Genomic DNA, 16,693 nt, shown 5'->3' with positions numbered 1-16,693 from the left:
TTAATATACCTCCCTGTTGAGATCAGAGATCACTTCTCTTGTGAGCAGAGACGAGCGAGCAGACAATCAACTAACAGTAAAGACTTTCAATTTTCATCGACTTCATTCCCCATCGGACCATGAAGACACGGAGAAACAGCAGAGGATATATGGAACGTTATTGGGAAGGTCGGCACTTGAAGCTGACAGATTTGAAAGAGGAAGCAAAGGGTTTGAGGAACCAATATCTCCTCAAAGAAAACATTCCTGCGTGGCCCCGACCAGAGTTTCATGTGTCTCATCTGAAACACGACACAAACAGAGATGGATTACGTGGCATCAGGGATGATAGCGGCTTCAAGCGCCCACATGGAGACTCTCTGGTGTGGTGGAGTCTGGCTGTGACGCCTGATGACATCACATCGGCTGAGAGGAGGCTCCTGGAGACGACCTACCCCGACCGGACGGAGGAGCAGGTCCAGATGCAGCAGAGCTTCCTGGGGAAGTTTGCCACCTCCCCGTCCTTCTCCGAGCTCTCCAGGCTGGGCTCGTACCGCTTCACCTTCCCCCTGGAGGAGCTGCTGGAGGCCTACAGCCAGCTGGTAGCAGATTACTTAAAAGAGTATATTGTAAATATGAAAACTCTTTTAAAGTGAAAGAAGGAGAGTCGATGTTGTCTGTTGTTGTTTTCGAGACATTAACAGGGACCTTGATGAATGTATTTGTGAGGACTCTTCCACTAGAATTTCTTTTATTGTTACAGTGTTGCTCCGGCGCTCAGCCCATAATGCGGGTGTACGAGACCGTCCTGCACAAACAGGAAGTGGTTTATGTTATACTGGTCCACAGCCCAGCCAATCAGGAGCTGTTCTCAGATCGTCCTCTGCTGACTGACGACCCAAACTCTGTCTGCTCCTACAAAGATGGCCGCTTCATCTGGAGGCCTGAGGCCATGTGTGAGACACACAGGTGAGAAATACTGTACTTAAGTACTGAAGTACTTGTACATTACTTGGGTATTAACATTTTGTCCAACTTTATGCTGTCATACTTTGTTTTTCACGCAAACATTGTACCGTTTACTCCACTACATCTGTTTGACAGCTTTAGTTACTTTTTACCTTTAAGATTACAATTTCTAATTCTTTATTGGTTCAGAAAATTCTACTTTTTAAGATAAATCAACTTTAAAATGATCTTGGATTAGCTGAGAAATACAGTCACACAGCTGAAGCAGTAAGAACTTGTTACAGGACGTCTCTCAGATCTTTGGGTTCAGTGTTCAGATGTTTTGCATCCAGGTGTTTCACCTGTGAAGGTCTGTGGACGGAAATACTGAATAAACAATGACATCAGATCAAGTTTTTTTATTTTTAGCATCATTTTCTGAACATATTAAACTAGTCACATGGTCTACAGCTGAGAGACTCTGAATTCTCTTCCTTGTGTAACCTGGAGGATGTGATTTCTGGTCGGCTCTCTTCAGCTGCCATAGCTGCAGTAACGGAGCAGTGATCGCTGACATGAGTCAAAGGTTCAGATCTTTTCTTTGTCTCTGTTTCTGTTTTCTGTCAGCTATGAGTTGGTCCTGAGACCTGATGAAAAGCAGATGGAAGCGAGGGAGGTGAAGCCGTCTCGCAAAGAGTTTTATGTTTGGGATCATGTTGCTGTCGCCCTGCATGTGGGCAGACAGGTACCTTTATTTATTTATTATTTATTTCAGTCTAGTTCTCAGTATTTCACTTAAAAGTGATGATTTTGTTTAAAAGTGATGGGGAGGGAATATTTTTTTATTGAAGGAAGTAAAAAACTAAATAAGCTTCAGTTATTAACTTTTTGTTCAATTAGATTTATTTCACTGGTTATCTGTGATAATACAAATACAATTCATTGTCATATGTTTTGTGTTGTATAATGCGTCCGTTGTCTCCGAGCTGAGAGGAGGTGAGAACATGTCGGTTCAGCTCCACTTCCAATGTTACTTTATGCTGTTTACAAGCTTCATTATCAGAAGGCAGGTCAGCTCAGTTTGTGTGTTATGAACATTAAAACAGCCTCTGCTCCTGGAGCTCTGACGAGTGGACGGACTGCTGAACCAAACTCCTTCATCACTGCTCGTCATCTTCTTCTCTGTTTCTGTTTAAGGTGCTGAAGTTTGATCCTGCCTGACTGAGACAGAACCTCAAGTACTGTGAAAAAGCAACACCTTCAATTGTGGATGAATCCAAATTTCAGGACTTCCCACAAGCTGAAGAGTTAGTCAGGGAATTGTGGCCTGACGACTCGTCACCACTGGAGAGAGCTGAGCCGCTAAATAAAGTGAAAAGTGAAAAATGAAATCTGTCGTCTGTCAGCATGAAGATGTACAGAAGCTACAACAATAACAACAACTATAATAATGAAATATGAATATTAGAAATACTAACAGCTGTAAAACAACTATAGTCCAAATATGACCAGTAAAAACAATAATGACAATAATTATAATAATTAATCCAGAACTCATTACTCACCAAAAATATTCAGTTGTGGTTTGTAGATTGCTGTAGTTGTGGTTAGTTTGTCTTTTAGCCCTAAATATCTTTCATGCTATTTCATTTCTGAGGTCACTTCACTATTAACTTGGCTGTTCCTCCTCCAGAGGTGCTGAAGTCACCTCATTAACATCCTAACAGGATAGATTACATGAGAGTAATTAGCATGACACCTACAGACAGGGAGGATCGCTTTTTCTTTTCTCCTGTTTTGTTATCGGCCTTTTGTTGCTTCTGTTTTTGGACTCTGGATTCTGTGGGCTTGTTTTATGGCTTCATTTAATAAAGGTAAAGCTTTTTGTTCCTCACCTTCCTGCATGTGTTTCTTCTGTTTGGGTCCTTATTTGTGTGAACATTGTGAATGTTTGTTAAATTGAATTAAAAAGTCAAACATTCACTCGTTGTCTTCATGAGCAGATCATAATATTACATATTAAACATGTTGTGATGTGACAGTTGGCTGAAATGTTTTAATGTGAGGATTTACACAACAAACGTCATGATAAACACATCTTAGAGCTCATTAGAAAAGCTCCATTTTAATCCAACTCACTGTACATAGCAACACCCGGTCAATTAAAGATCATTAATAATTTAAAAAAGAAAATGCTGGTGTTGTGAGAAAGGATAAGAATCTGTTTTCAGAAAAAGGATTTGATCTGATGGTTACAGATGTTAGAAATATTGATATTGAGTCCAGTGTTCCCCAGTTTGATCAGACACAAACTCAAAACACCCATAAACTGCATATTGCAGGATTTGAATTCTCATTGGCTACATGATGGAGTGGGTCTCCGGTCTTCCCGGTCACTCATTGTCTGATGCAGGTCACAGGTCGGGCGTTAGTCGGCCATGGTCCAATCAGGTGTCAATCAATAGTTCAGAGTTCGGCAGCCATCTCAGGTAACTGTTGCAGTTGAGTGGTACTTTGTGGAGTTTTGGGGCAGATAAAAGCTGTGATTTCAGTCTGACGGTGTTTCACCACCATTTGTTCATGAATTACTGTGTTTTGGGCTAAAGCTGCGACTGAAGTGCATCAACTGGACATCTTTGGATTAAGAGAAGACAACTTTTTCAGGAGGTATTTTGATTCACTACTGGAACATCCAGACACTTGATTGGTGAATTAGCTGTCACGGTGCTACTGTGGCAGTCAGGGTTTTTATGTTGTTTTGTGTTTATTCCCCTATCTGCCTTTAACCCCTCCCTTCTCCCTCACCTGCTCTTACCTATGTGTGTCTGTAGGCGTGGGAGACGTATTCACCTTTGACAGCAGGCTTACAGCCCAAGTTACACAAAGTACTGTCCGGCTGACCGTCCTCCTGTCTGGTAATCATTGTGAGACTGTTCAACCATTCATCATCCCCTCACCTCACTCTCCACTAGTCCACAGTCTCCCATGGTTAAAACTGCATTACCCCCATATCGACTGGTCAACTTCTAGACAGACAGACAGATAGATAGATAGATAAATAGATAGATAGATAGATAGATAGATACTTCTTCACCAAAAATAGGAAATTCAAGTGTTTAGTAGCAAACAAAATACAAAACATACATTAGACATACATTAAACATACATTAAACTAAAATCAAAAACCCTAACCTTAATATATATCATTTGAAACGGTAGTGGGCACAGAGCTGCACTCTGGTGACAGTGGCTGAAAGAACAACACGCTGCTGTCCATACTGCACAACACCTTCACCAGGTAGAGGAGTGTGTTCAGTGGCAGACTGCTGTCCCAGTCCAGCTCCACCAACACACTCAAAAACTCTTTCAGCCCTGTGGCCATCAGACTCAAACAGCTCTCAGTAAAGGCAGGGAGGACAATAGATGCTAGACAATGGATCATTTCTACCTCTATTTGTACATCCATTTGCACTGTTTCACTTTCATTTGCACTGTTTCACTTTCATTTGCCTTGTTTACTGCAGCTACTGTTTATTTTATATTCATTTTGTATATTGTATATGTATATAATACTTTATATTTGATCTTTTATTCTATTTTTAATTCTATTCTTAATTATATATGTTATATATTCTAGAATAGTGAGTTGAAGCGTGTACTGCTGCTCTCATTGCCTTCACTCTGCTGCCCCCATACTGTAATCAGTGCCACTGACAATCTCCTTCCACTCCAGCACCTACAGCAATATATTTCTTCACACCCTGACTACCTGCCACAGTCGCTTCATTTGGGTCTAGAGAAAAACCCCACTGTATTAGCAAAACGTCATAAACACTTGTTTCTCATAAAACTCCTGAGAAAAAGTCTTGGTAAAGTTAAAACTGACTTTCTCTGTTTCATATTTGGTGAAACGCAGACTCGATCTTTGGTCGCTGGCTCAGCAGCCCTCTCTTCTGAGTTTGTGAGATGACCCAGACTGAATGAGATGATCAGACACCAAACCATGAGGATCAGAAGATACAGGAAACAGTGAAGTGGATACAGACACAGATGACAGGATACAGAAAGGAATGAGGAACACAGTTAGCATGTAACAAGATCGAAGGGTCAATAATTCAATAAATTTAGAATAATTACTATTAATTATTAGTTTCTATTAACCATCTCTTCCCCGGCCCCAACTCCAATGGTGCCCCATGTGAGGCAACCTTAAACCATCTTTGTTGCTAAATGTACACACAATCATCAAGAATTAACCATTTCAAAGTTTTCAATGTAGTGTAGTAGTGTTTAGTTTATCTTTAATTCTGAGGTCACTTACAGCATTACCTTTATAAATTCTGATTTATTTAATTTGAATAATTATTATCAATAATTTTTATATTCTATGACCCACCCTGCCCGTATACTAACAATGGTGCCCCGTGTGAGGCAATCGTAAACCATCATTATAGCACTATTTAAGTACAATAATTTGTAAATTCTGATTAATTTGATTTGACTAATTACTGTCAATAATTATAAGTTTCTAATAACCACACCTGCCCTCCAGCCAATTCCACCTCCCTGCAACGACCTGCAAGTTTAATATTCCTTGAATTATATCATTATGGAGTGAGCTTCAGTTAGCATTGACCATAAATCTGCTTGAGAGAGAAGTAAAGAGAGGAGGAGTAAAGAAGTTGAATCTGTATTTCTACTTTCAACAGTCTGTTTTTACAACACTATCTGAACTTCTACTGGAGGAAAGATTGTGTGGACTTTTGACTCCTCTGCTGAGTCCTTTTGTGCATACATGTGTGGTCGATGATTCTGATTCTGTAACATAAATCTTTGTAAGTCAAACAAGAAAGCTGTGGTTGTTGGCTCTTGGCTGCTGGTGGAGTTTTTGCTCTAGGCAAATACAGATTTAAATTAATTTCATTTGGTTAAATGAAAACAAGTTGCAGTGATGGATGGTAGAATGATGCAAAGTGGGAGTCACAAAAAGATTGGCAGTTCATAGTTTCTTTTCCCTTGTATGGTGTCCTGCTCTGGATTAAGCGCACTTATTGTTTTGCTTCAGTGGCTCATTCAACAAAATTGTTCAAATTTGTAAGTATCATGCATATCAACATTTCTACAATGTGAATAAAATGATGTTTGTGGCGCCAGAACCAGGACAAATCATGTTCTCCTCACTCTTCCTAAACCTGACCAGACTGTAAGCTCAGTGATGTCACAACATGAAATTAAAAAAATGAACCGAAAGAAAAGTTTTCCGATAACTAAAGTTTGTAGTAACTACTTTTTAGTATTATAAGTAAGTTTGAAGAGTAGTTCTATTGCACATGGACTTCACTTGATGATACAACAACACTTTTGGGATTTTCCAATCCAGTTTTTTTTCACTCATTTCTGCACAAGTGATTGAGGCGTGTCAGGAGGAGAGACCTCACCTGAAACTGATCCACATCAGGGCTCCTCCTCCCTATATAACCTGTCTATCAAATCATCTCTCTCTCTCTCATTCGCTCTCTCCTTCCCAGCATGCCAGGCTTTTGTTTGGTTATGTTTGGTTAGATTTATTTGCTAAACTGCACTACACTTACAAACACACACACACCAATCAATTTCAGTGGGAGACTCACACAGATAGTGTTGCCAACTCTTTTCCAATGAAAGTAGCTAGCACTAGCTCCAAAAGTCGCTAAAAGTGGCTGGATGACGTCATACGCTAATTTACATATTGATGACGTAATCACGTACCAATTTGCATTTATCCTACTGGTTGTGTCTCAAGCAGTGAGGGGGAGATTATTTTAAGCCATATATACAAAAGGTTTATAGAGAAATCTTTACCAAATTATCACAAACTCACTACAGAGACAAGCATATTTGAAGTAAAAACAGTAAAGGGAGGGAGAAGATCAAACGAACTATGTGCATTTTTACAAGATAGAGGAACATCCTAATCTGGAGAGAAAGAGTGAGAGAGAAGATCTAGACTCAGCATCTTATCACTGGTAAAGTACTAGTGGAACCGCAAAAGACTAAGAAGTCAGAGAATTAACAGCTCAAAACAGAGTAAACGGCAGCTATCCGGTCTCAATCCTCAGCGCGAGCAGCCGCGGCATCCGCTCCTGCTGCCCCAGCTGGCCCCACACACACACTCACCTGCGCAGCCGTTTGAGAGGACAGAGAGCTGGCGCTGCTGCAGAGGAGCCGTGGACTGCGATGACTCTGAGAAGCATGTGAATTACGATATAATATATTTCTCGCCTTTCCCCTGATGATCTGAATCAGTCGCTAAATTTGTCGCTTGTCGCTTTTTAGAAATAAAGTCGCTAAGAGGGTCTGAAAAGTCGCTAAATCTAGCGAGAAAGTCGCGAAGTTGGCAACACTGCACACGGATAGTTGTCCTGTTGTTTTGTTCTTTGTATGAACCCAGAGCTGACACTTTCATTATTAAACCTGTTGTCATTCCTGAAAATGCATGTATGATTATACAAAAACATCTCTCCCATTGAACCCAAAGTACATTCAAAGCTGTTGTTGAAGTGTGTCTGATATTTTTTTCCAAACAGTCAGAAGCTCTGTAAGTGCTTCTGTCATTGATCCATAGGAATCTGAACACACAGAATTATTAATCGTTTCGCGCCTGAATCTTTTAAATGCAGAAATCAGCCTGCAGATGAGCTGCAACTGCCACCTTTAGCTGTAAAACACAAAGAGTCCACATCATTGTGGTCTTACATGGTCCAAGTTCAAATTAGAAAACAGTATGACTGAAAATGAGGAAATGTCCAGGTCCCTGGCACAAAACTCCATTTTGTGGCTTCTAAATCCCCTGCCTGAGTGTTACGTGGCAACAACTTATCATAGTTCTTTATTTCCTTATTTACACTAACTTTGAGACACCTTTGTTCACATAATTTCCATAGTACCATTTAATCATGAATGTTGTGTTTTGGCTCAGTATTGTACTGAAATGGATAGAAGAGAAGTCATCATTGGTGAGTCGACAGAACTTCATAATCGCTTGATTATTTTGGTGATTGTACCTGTCTGATGTGGTTTTATCTTGAAGTGGGTTCAATGAATAAAATCACAAGAATTAATCAAGCAAACGAGCTGGACACAAACAGGAACAGGTGCTTGGTGCAATTCTGGTGAAGGATGGATTGTTGTGTCGTCATGTCCTCATTGTGAAATATTTTCGCGTTGGGTTATTCTAAAGAATCAGGATTTGATGACCAACAATCTTGTATCTTTCTCCAGAATCACATGAAGCATCTTTAGATATATAACATGTAACATTCAAAATGTCTAAAAACAGCCAGACTTTTGTTCATGTTTCATTCATTCAGATGATCTGATCTGATGCTCTTTGTGTTGGTCGACATCACAAAGTTTCCACAGACATCACAGGTAGACACTGCTTCCTGACTCTCTGATTATCCACTGATAAAGCAGTGTTGTGTCTGTCAGAGTACATTGTGAGTTTGTTTAGTTTTGGTCCAGTGTTATTTGGGCAATGCACGCCTCTGGGGTGGGGTTTGTCTTTATTTCCCTAAAGAGATCAGAGATCACTCAAAGACAGACGAGACAGAAGGATTATAATGAATTCTAGTCTTTTTAATTTTTTTGATTATTACCTTTAAATAATTCCTCTTCTGACCATGAAGAGACTGTTCAACAGGAGAGGATATGAGGAACGTGTTTTTGAAAGTTTGCACCTGAAGCTGAAGGATTTGAAAATGAAAGCAAAGGGTTTGAAAAGCAAATATCTCTTCAAAGAAAACGTCCCTGCATGTCCGCGACCAGAGTTTTATGTGACTCATCTGAAACACGACACAGACAGAGATGGATTATGTGGCATCTGGAGGGATAACGGCTTCAAGAACCCACATGGAGGCTCTCTGGTGTGGTGGAGTCTGGCTGTGAAGCCTGATGACATCACATCAGCTGAGAAGAGGCTCCTGGAGACGACCTACCCCGACCGGACGCAGGAGCAGGTCCAGATGCAGCGGAGCTTCCTGGGGAAGTTTGCCACCTCCCCGTCCTTCTCCGAGCGCTCCAGACTGGGCTCATACCGCTTCACCTTCCCCCTGGAGGAGCTGCTGGAGGCCTACAGCCAGCAGGTACTGAGGGTCAGATGAACGATACGTTGTGAGCGGTTATTTATTATGCACTCATCAATTTAGAGATTTTTCTTTCAGATAAGTGGAAAGAAAACACGATCAAATATAAATTGATGTGTTTATTTTAGTTCAGATTTCTGCTCCGGATGTTTTTTTACCATTTCCTACATTTTTAGTTAGATAAACCTCATTGGGATGTTTAAACATAAAATATCAGAAAACTTGTCATGAATAATAATAATAATGTAGTAATCAACTTCTCTACCTAATTACATTTTTATGTAGCCTTTATATATGTGTGTATATATATATATATATATATATACAGTGTATAATATTATATATAATGAATATAAAATGAACATAGCTGCAGTATAAACAGTGCAAATGGTTGACAGTGCAAGGAAAGTGAAACAGTGCAAATAGAGGTAGAAATTGTCCATTGTCTATTATTCAGTCTGTTGGAGCTGAACTGGACAACAGTCTGCCATGAACACACTCCTCTGCTGGTGACGGTGTTTTGCAGAGGGTGGTGGGTGTTGTTAGTATGGACAGCAACTTGTCATGAATAATAATAATATAAGTAATCAACTTACAAATTAACATTGTGAAGTTTTATCTAGTAGTTTAAATCTCTACCTAATTCACAATTTTATGTCCAAAAATGTTGGAATTTTAAAAATTTTTTATTTTAAATGATAAAATCACTTAAGCTGCACTTACAAACTGTCCAGTTTTATTCCTCTCTACATTCTGACGGCTTTAACAGAGGACTTTGTTCATCATTCACAGCCTGATTTATACATGTGATTCCTAGAAACACGGAACCATTGATATTTTTCATGGCTGTTGACAATATTATCTGGTTTATGGAGTGATCAGAAGTGATATGACTTCAATACTGCTTGTCAACAACATGAAACAAGAATCTTGAATACATTTGTAGTCACTCCATAGCCCAAACAAACCTAATATCAGAATATAGATCGGAATAACACTGGAAAGCGATGTTGGCTGTGAATAAAACTGGCTGTTGATGTCATACAGTCTTCTTAGAGCTATGAATAATAGATAATCCATTTCTGCCTGCTGCATCATAGCCTTTTTACCCTCAGGGGCAGAAACGACGGGTTGTGAACTTATTTTCAAAATACAGAAATGTGAAATTATTATCGGTATCGGCTGAAAAAAATCCATACCGTGCATCTCTAATTTAAACATAAGTACATTAACAGGAACCTTGGTGAATGTATTTGTGAGGACTCTTCCACTAAAACCTCTTTTATCGTTCCAGTTTTGCTGCGGCGCTCAGCCCGTCATGCGGGTCTTCAAGACCGTCCTGTACAAACAGGAGGTGATGTACGCGGTGCTGGTCCACAGTCCAATTAGTGATGAGCTGTTGTCAGACCGTCCTCTGCTGACTGATGACCCAAACCCTGTCTGCTCCTACAGAGATGGCTGCTTCGTTTGGAAGCCTGAGGCCATGTGTGAGACACACAGGTGAGAACGAGATAATAGAATCAGAAACACATGCGAGGGGAAAATGGTACGTTAGAGCTGCTCCCTCTGGAACAGAAATCTCTCACTATAGAGGTATTTTAATAAGATATAAACAGAGAAGATAACAAGGTAAATCCATGCATTAAAGTAAAATATGTGACAATTATATAAAAAGTATTGTTTGTGTTTGTTAAAGGCCATGAAGTCCATCCTGTTGTTAAGAAACGTTTCAGTCTGTTTGGTTCAGTTTGCTTTTCTTTGTCTCTGTCTTGTCTCAGGTGTGAGTTGGTCCTGAGACCTGATGAAAACCAGATGGGAGTGAGGGAGGTGGTGTCTTACCCTCAGTTTTATGTTTGGGATCATGTTGCCATCGCCCTGCATGTGGACAGACAGGTGCCTTCACTGCTCACTCTTCTCTTTACAGACGGTTACACCGCCTTCTAAGTCTTTCTGCAGACTAAGGTTCTGGACATTTATGGTGGCTCTGATCCTTTGAATCAGACACATTTCAGCACTCACTTTGTCTTTTCAGCACTTTAATTTAGGTGCTACGTCTTGAAAGAGTTGCTGTGATAAATACATCTGAACCTCCCGCTGAAAGAGAAGAAGAGCCCCAAATACCCAGTAACAAATAACCTGATGTGAACTTGCTACCAGCTACAGGCATGACATCAGAGCCTCATGGGAAATGTAGTTGTTCTAACAGAAATTTCAGTTTTCATCAAACAAACAACAACAAACAAATTTCCCTGTCTGTGGGACATTTAAGGATTTCTGATTCTGATTCTGATCTTTGTTGAAATGATGGAGAACAAGTGTTTAAATCTGCTTTATTGTCCTAAACTTTACTGTAACATTGTGGTTTCTAGACTCTGTTATTACACTGTTATCTAACAGTGATAATCTGAGTTAGCATGTAGCATGGCTGCTAACAGTCTAGTCTCCCCCTGACCCGACCCTGCAGCTGTTCTGCTCGTCACCATCTTCTCTTTTTCTGTTTCAGGTGCTGAACTTTGATTCTGCCCGACTGAGACAGAACCTCAATTACTGCAGCAGAGCAAAACCTTCAATTATACCTCGTTACAAGTTTGATGACTTCCCAGAAGCTAAAGCGATAGTAATGAAATTATACCCCAACGCTCCATCACCACCGAAAAGAGCTTCACAGCTAAGTCAGAGTTTGTCTTCTGCACATTTCTGATAATTGGAAACAGGAACTCCATGCAGGAGCACGAGAAAGATTAACTCATGTTTAATAGTGTACAGTACTGAGGACGGGCGCATCCTGACATCCCTCCTGGTTGTCATCAAATCATAAGATAACAAGAACATTAAATGCTGATTAGCACAAAGACAAACATCAGATCCGGTGATTAATGGATAGAAGCTGAAGTTGAATCTTAGCTACGTACATTTTTGTGAAACCACATATTTTCTTTATGTTGTAACTTTACGTTTGTTTAGACTGAATTTTATAATTCTCTTTCGTCACACCTGTGTGCTCAAAATACACTTAGGTTAGAATAATTTAAGAAACATCATGGTTCGGATTGAAACACATGTTTTGGTTGCAACAATCACAGATGGAGATGTTCCAACTCCCAGTGGCGGTTTCTAGACCAATTTTAATAGGGGGGCCAGGTTGCGGCCGGCTTTTTTGTTAGGGGGCACATACAACCCGGAAAAAATAAATCCCTCATTCAGACAAAACAGTGTTTACAATTTCAGCAATTTTGATTGGGTAGTAAACTGCTGAGACACTTTATTTCTGCCTTTCCCTTCAGAACAAAATCATTGCAAGAAATCTGTCATTGTATTATTGATGCAGACTCCCTGTCAGGGGGGCCCCAGGGGGTCCAGACTCAGAGTTACGGGGGCACTGGCCCCTGTTGGCCCCCCCCCATAGAACTGCTCCTGCTGACTCCGCTTGAGTCGATATTGGTCACCAAGAAAACAGCTGGTGACTCTGACTGCAGTCGATTGTTGGCAGCCGTGTCGACTGTAATAACTCACCTGCTGATGAGACAGGTGGCGAACGATCATATAATGCAAATGTGATAAGACATGTTTGGTACACAACGCTTGCCACATTTACGTGTTCACACAAACATTCATACACCGAAGGCGCCAGCTGCTCATCAGGAGGTTCGGAGTTCAGTATCTTGCTCAAGGACGCTTTGACATGCAGCTGGGAGGAGCCAGGGATCGAACCAGCAACCTTTCGACGACTAGACAGCACACTCTACCTCCTAAGCTACTGTCGCCCCTATACATGTTACATAAGACGTTGGTTGATAACATTATATTCTGAAGACTGAGCTGTAAAATCTACACTTCAGTATCTGTAGTTTGCTAACCTCTGTGACGGTTAATATAAGATGGATGACAACATTAACTCGAACACAAATGGGTTCTGGAGATGTTAGACATTTATAACCATTCATGTTTAAATCTGAGACTGAGTTGAACACAATATTCATCTAAACATTTATTTGTGGCATCTTTTAAATGAAATGTGCCTTTTCTTATTTATTTACCTGTTTGAGTTGAGTAGATTTGGGCACCATCTGTCTTTTTGAATCAGGTCTTTAGAAAAAAGAAAAAAAAATGTTATAAACCTGAGGAGGAGCCACAGAGGAGGACAGGACAGAACAACAAAACCACAGTTTACAAGTCGCACTGACAGAATATCTGAGACAAATTTTAATATATGTAAAGTGTGTGGATCCAGGAGACGGAAATAAGAATGAACAGATTGTTTGTCGTCAGCAGGACAAAGTGAATTTTCAGCTATAAGATCAGAAAACCTGGAGTGTGTTTGTGTCAGACGCTGTGAGTCTGAGAGGACAGCAGCTCACGGAGGCTCCTTCCATCTGAAACAACGTGTTTCCTGGTTCAATATATTTATTCAAGACGATAGAGAGTTACTTTTATTTATTTATTTATTTATTTATTTAGTACAAATACCTCAGGCTTTACCTTCCAGCACCGTAGTCTTCTGAGCTTCCAGCAGTTTGTGTGAGTGATTAAAGACAAATGATCAATAAAAACCCCAAACTGGTTTTCAGTCTATAAGGATGCTGCCACCTGCTGGTCACCGATGGAACCTCAGAGTCATTCTATGTAATAAAGAGATCCAGTTAACATGTTTAACGTCTGCAGTGGTTTTTTGAGCTGATATTTAAAGGAAAGACATAAAATAATGATTCGATAATAAAACAAATCATTTGTTTTATTTCTGTGGTGACTACAAAGTCATTCAGACTAACACTCAATACTTTATTTAAGTACATATTTATGTTTGTGGTTTGAACAATTTATTTCTTGTTTTTTTCTTTTCTTCACTTTCAGGAAACACGTGTTTCCTTTATAACAAGACGCTGACTCGAGTGACATCACATGAGGACATTAATCAGTTTGGCACGTTACTCCATCAACAGTCTGCTGGTATTTATTTCCCAAAATATAAAAGTTGTGGTGTCTGATGCCGTCTGCAATCTGTTGTTTCAAGTTTTCATTTGAAGCGACCTTTTGCTTTTTCCTTTTGACCCTTAAAACCCCAAAGTGCCCCAATTGGATGCAGAACAACCACAGAGCCACTACTGCACTAATTATGAAAGAATACAGTCATATTCTATATCAAATTAAACAGCAGAAGCTGGGCTACAACGTGTAAAAAACATGTTTATATGACCCAAACACTACTCAAATAAACAACTAAACATCAAACTTTGTGAATCACCGACGTGTGGACCCGGTCGCCACATTTCTGGCTCTTATGCTGCTGTACATGATGCAGAACACCCGAGCTGCCCCTCACATGAAAGAGCAGACGTCACAGATTGAAATGACACATAGCACCTGTTGTGTTAGATTAAAAACAATCTGGTCATTTCCAACGGGCTTTAGGACCCGGGGGAAGCATTACAAGCGCTGCGCACAACAGCTTGCATTCCGATTGGCTGCCAATGCTGTCAATCACATTTTCGTGAGTATAGCTTTATTCTATTGGTTCTAAGGAGTGGAACGAGGTGTAGTAAATTGACCAATCGGTGGCGGAGAACGAGCCCTGCACACAGGTACACATCTGCACACTTCAGGGACCCGCCCTCTGCGGTCTCACCAGGTGAGTGTACTCCGGTGCGCCCTGCAGGCCGCGTCGGCCTGTTGTGAAATGGGACGGTCTACCCTTTGCAGCATTTCCTGGTTGCGTCACCAGGTGTTCCCGCCTCTACTCGTACGTCACTATTTCTGCAGCTCAGGTCCGTGAAAGTGACAAGAAGAGTAAAGTTTGACCGTCAGATCTGTTTGAGCTTCAGGAATTCCTGATTTCCTTTTTAACCCTCCTGCTTGTGAAGGAAGAGGAGAAGCGGCTCTGATTTATCTCCGGCTGAGAGACTGTGGAGAGGTAAACCTGTTATTGAACCCACAGTAATGTTATCAATATTATCATTATTAGCTGGCTAACAGTTTGGGGTCATTACACAGATACATTACGTTAATGCTGACATATAAAATGCTGATCGCCACATATGGTTTTATTTACATTTTAAAGGCGTTATTCCTATTTAATGTGTTTGGTAGATAGTTTTGTTTTGGTAATCATTTATTATTATAATAATTGAAATTGCCTCTTTCTTAAAACATTCTTAGTGACCTGGCAGCCGTGGATGCAGTCGGAACTGCAGACCCAGTTAATGAAGGATGTGGTGGACAGAGGAGACTGGACCCCCTAACACCCTGAGTACCGACCCATGATGTCCCACTGACACCATCCAGCCCAGCAGCACTGCAGGGACTCCTGCTCAGCCTGTTACTGTCATCATCTCTAATGTTTTAATATTGTTTTCAATAATTGTTTTTGTTAATAGTGAATAATAATCTGTAAATAGTTATTTATGCTGTAATTTTGTAAATAGTTCATAATAAAAGAAAACATTCAATCCCTTGTTGTCCCTGAAAAGTAGCACTTGATGCTGTTTGCTGTTATAAATTGTACTTAGCTGTAAATACTGAATGGAATAGACAACGTGTAACAATAGAACAATATTTTATTTAATGAATTATATAAAATGAACAATTATGAACAAAAATATAAAAAGAACCCATACATTAACTAAATAACAACAGATATAATGTAAGGATTGTCCTCTGGAGCAGAGAAGAGCCTCTCCATCCTCTCTGCAGCCTCGTGTCCTCCTTCATCCTCCTCCTCTTCCTCCTCTCTGTTTGCTCCCTAAAACACAATGAAATGTAAAAGACGTTTTGTGTTACGTCAACAGACAAAAGAGATCTAATACAGCAAAAAATATATAATCATCATCGAGGATAATAATATCCAATTATCGAGGATAATCCTAAACTTAGCTCTTTATTCAATTCTAACGTTTAACTAGACTTTACAGTGTTACGGTCTGAAATAAAGCAGGGATGACCTGATCTGAATCTGTTCATCTTGGTCCATTTATGTACATGAAGTAAAGATAGTCTCTAACATCTCCACAGTCACAATAAAATACAAGTCAACCTCTGAACGTCTTACGTTTGAAAGTGAAGGCTTTTAAGGCTTTACTTCCAAAGGGATCAAGTGAGCATTACCAACGTATTTTAACTGAAATGTGGAGGTTTAATGTCCCTTGAAGTTTAACATATCTGGCGTTGATGTTCAAAGGAGTAAAAACCGAGTATAAACCCAATACTTACATTTAAATACGAGATCTGCGCCACTTGAGGTCGCCATTATTTATTTATTTATGTTATTTATTTATTTATTTATTCGGACGCGCGATGAATCTTGGGATATGTGAGACCACGAAGTGTGGTAGCGGTGCACACTCGAAAAACAGGTAAAAGGAGTGCGCATTTGTGGGGTGCATTATGAGAACACTTTGAATTGGGACACCCTTCGCCGCGGAATAGTGATGTAATCGCACTTCAAATGCGCACTCGAAGTGTGCAGACCCTGAATTGAGACACAGCTACGTTTTTTCTGTGTTTTTCGGTAAGTTTTGGGAGAAAGATGGCCAAAGAAAGCCCAAGGAAACGCCCGGCAGACTTAGAAGTATCAAAACTACTGGAGTTTGACGCCGACTCCACAATATGCATCAGTGACTCGTCCTCAGAAGACGAAGACCTTCTTCATC

At 40.2% G+C, this 16,693-nt stretch overlaps 1 protein-coding gene across 2 annotated transcripts; it reads left to right on the top strand.

The window, feature by feature from the left end:
* On the top strand, positions 1–2,910 carry LOC115577973 (uncharacterized). 2 transcript variants are annotated; one of them, XM_030410839.1, is made up of 4 exons: positions 1–581; positions 743–948; positions 1,555–1,672; positions 2,125–2,910. In XM_030410839.1, the coding sequence occupies exons 1-4, from the start codon at positions 120–122 to the stop codon at positions 2,146–2,148; spliced, it is 810 nt and encodes a 269-aa protein (XP_030266699.1). In that variant the 5' UTR covers positions 1–119; the 3' UTR covers positions 2,149–2,910. The 2 variants fall into 2 exon arrangements, with proteins under 2 accessions (XP_030266699.1, XP_030266698.1); XM_030410838.1 differs by having other exon boundaries at positions 1–608.
* Positions 2,911–16,693: the final 13,783 nt, after the last annotated feature.

This window comes from Sparus aurata, unplaced genomic scaffold (assembly GCF_900880675.1).
Source record: "Sparus aurata unplaced genomic scaffold, fSpaAur1.1, whole genome shotgun sequence".
In the NCBI taxonomy this organism is placed as follows: Eukaryota; Metazoa; Chordata; class Actinopteri; order Spariformes; family Sparidae; genus Sparus; species Sparus aurata.
This window is presented reverse-complemented; position numbering and strand designations above follow the sequence as displayed.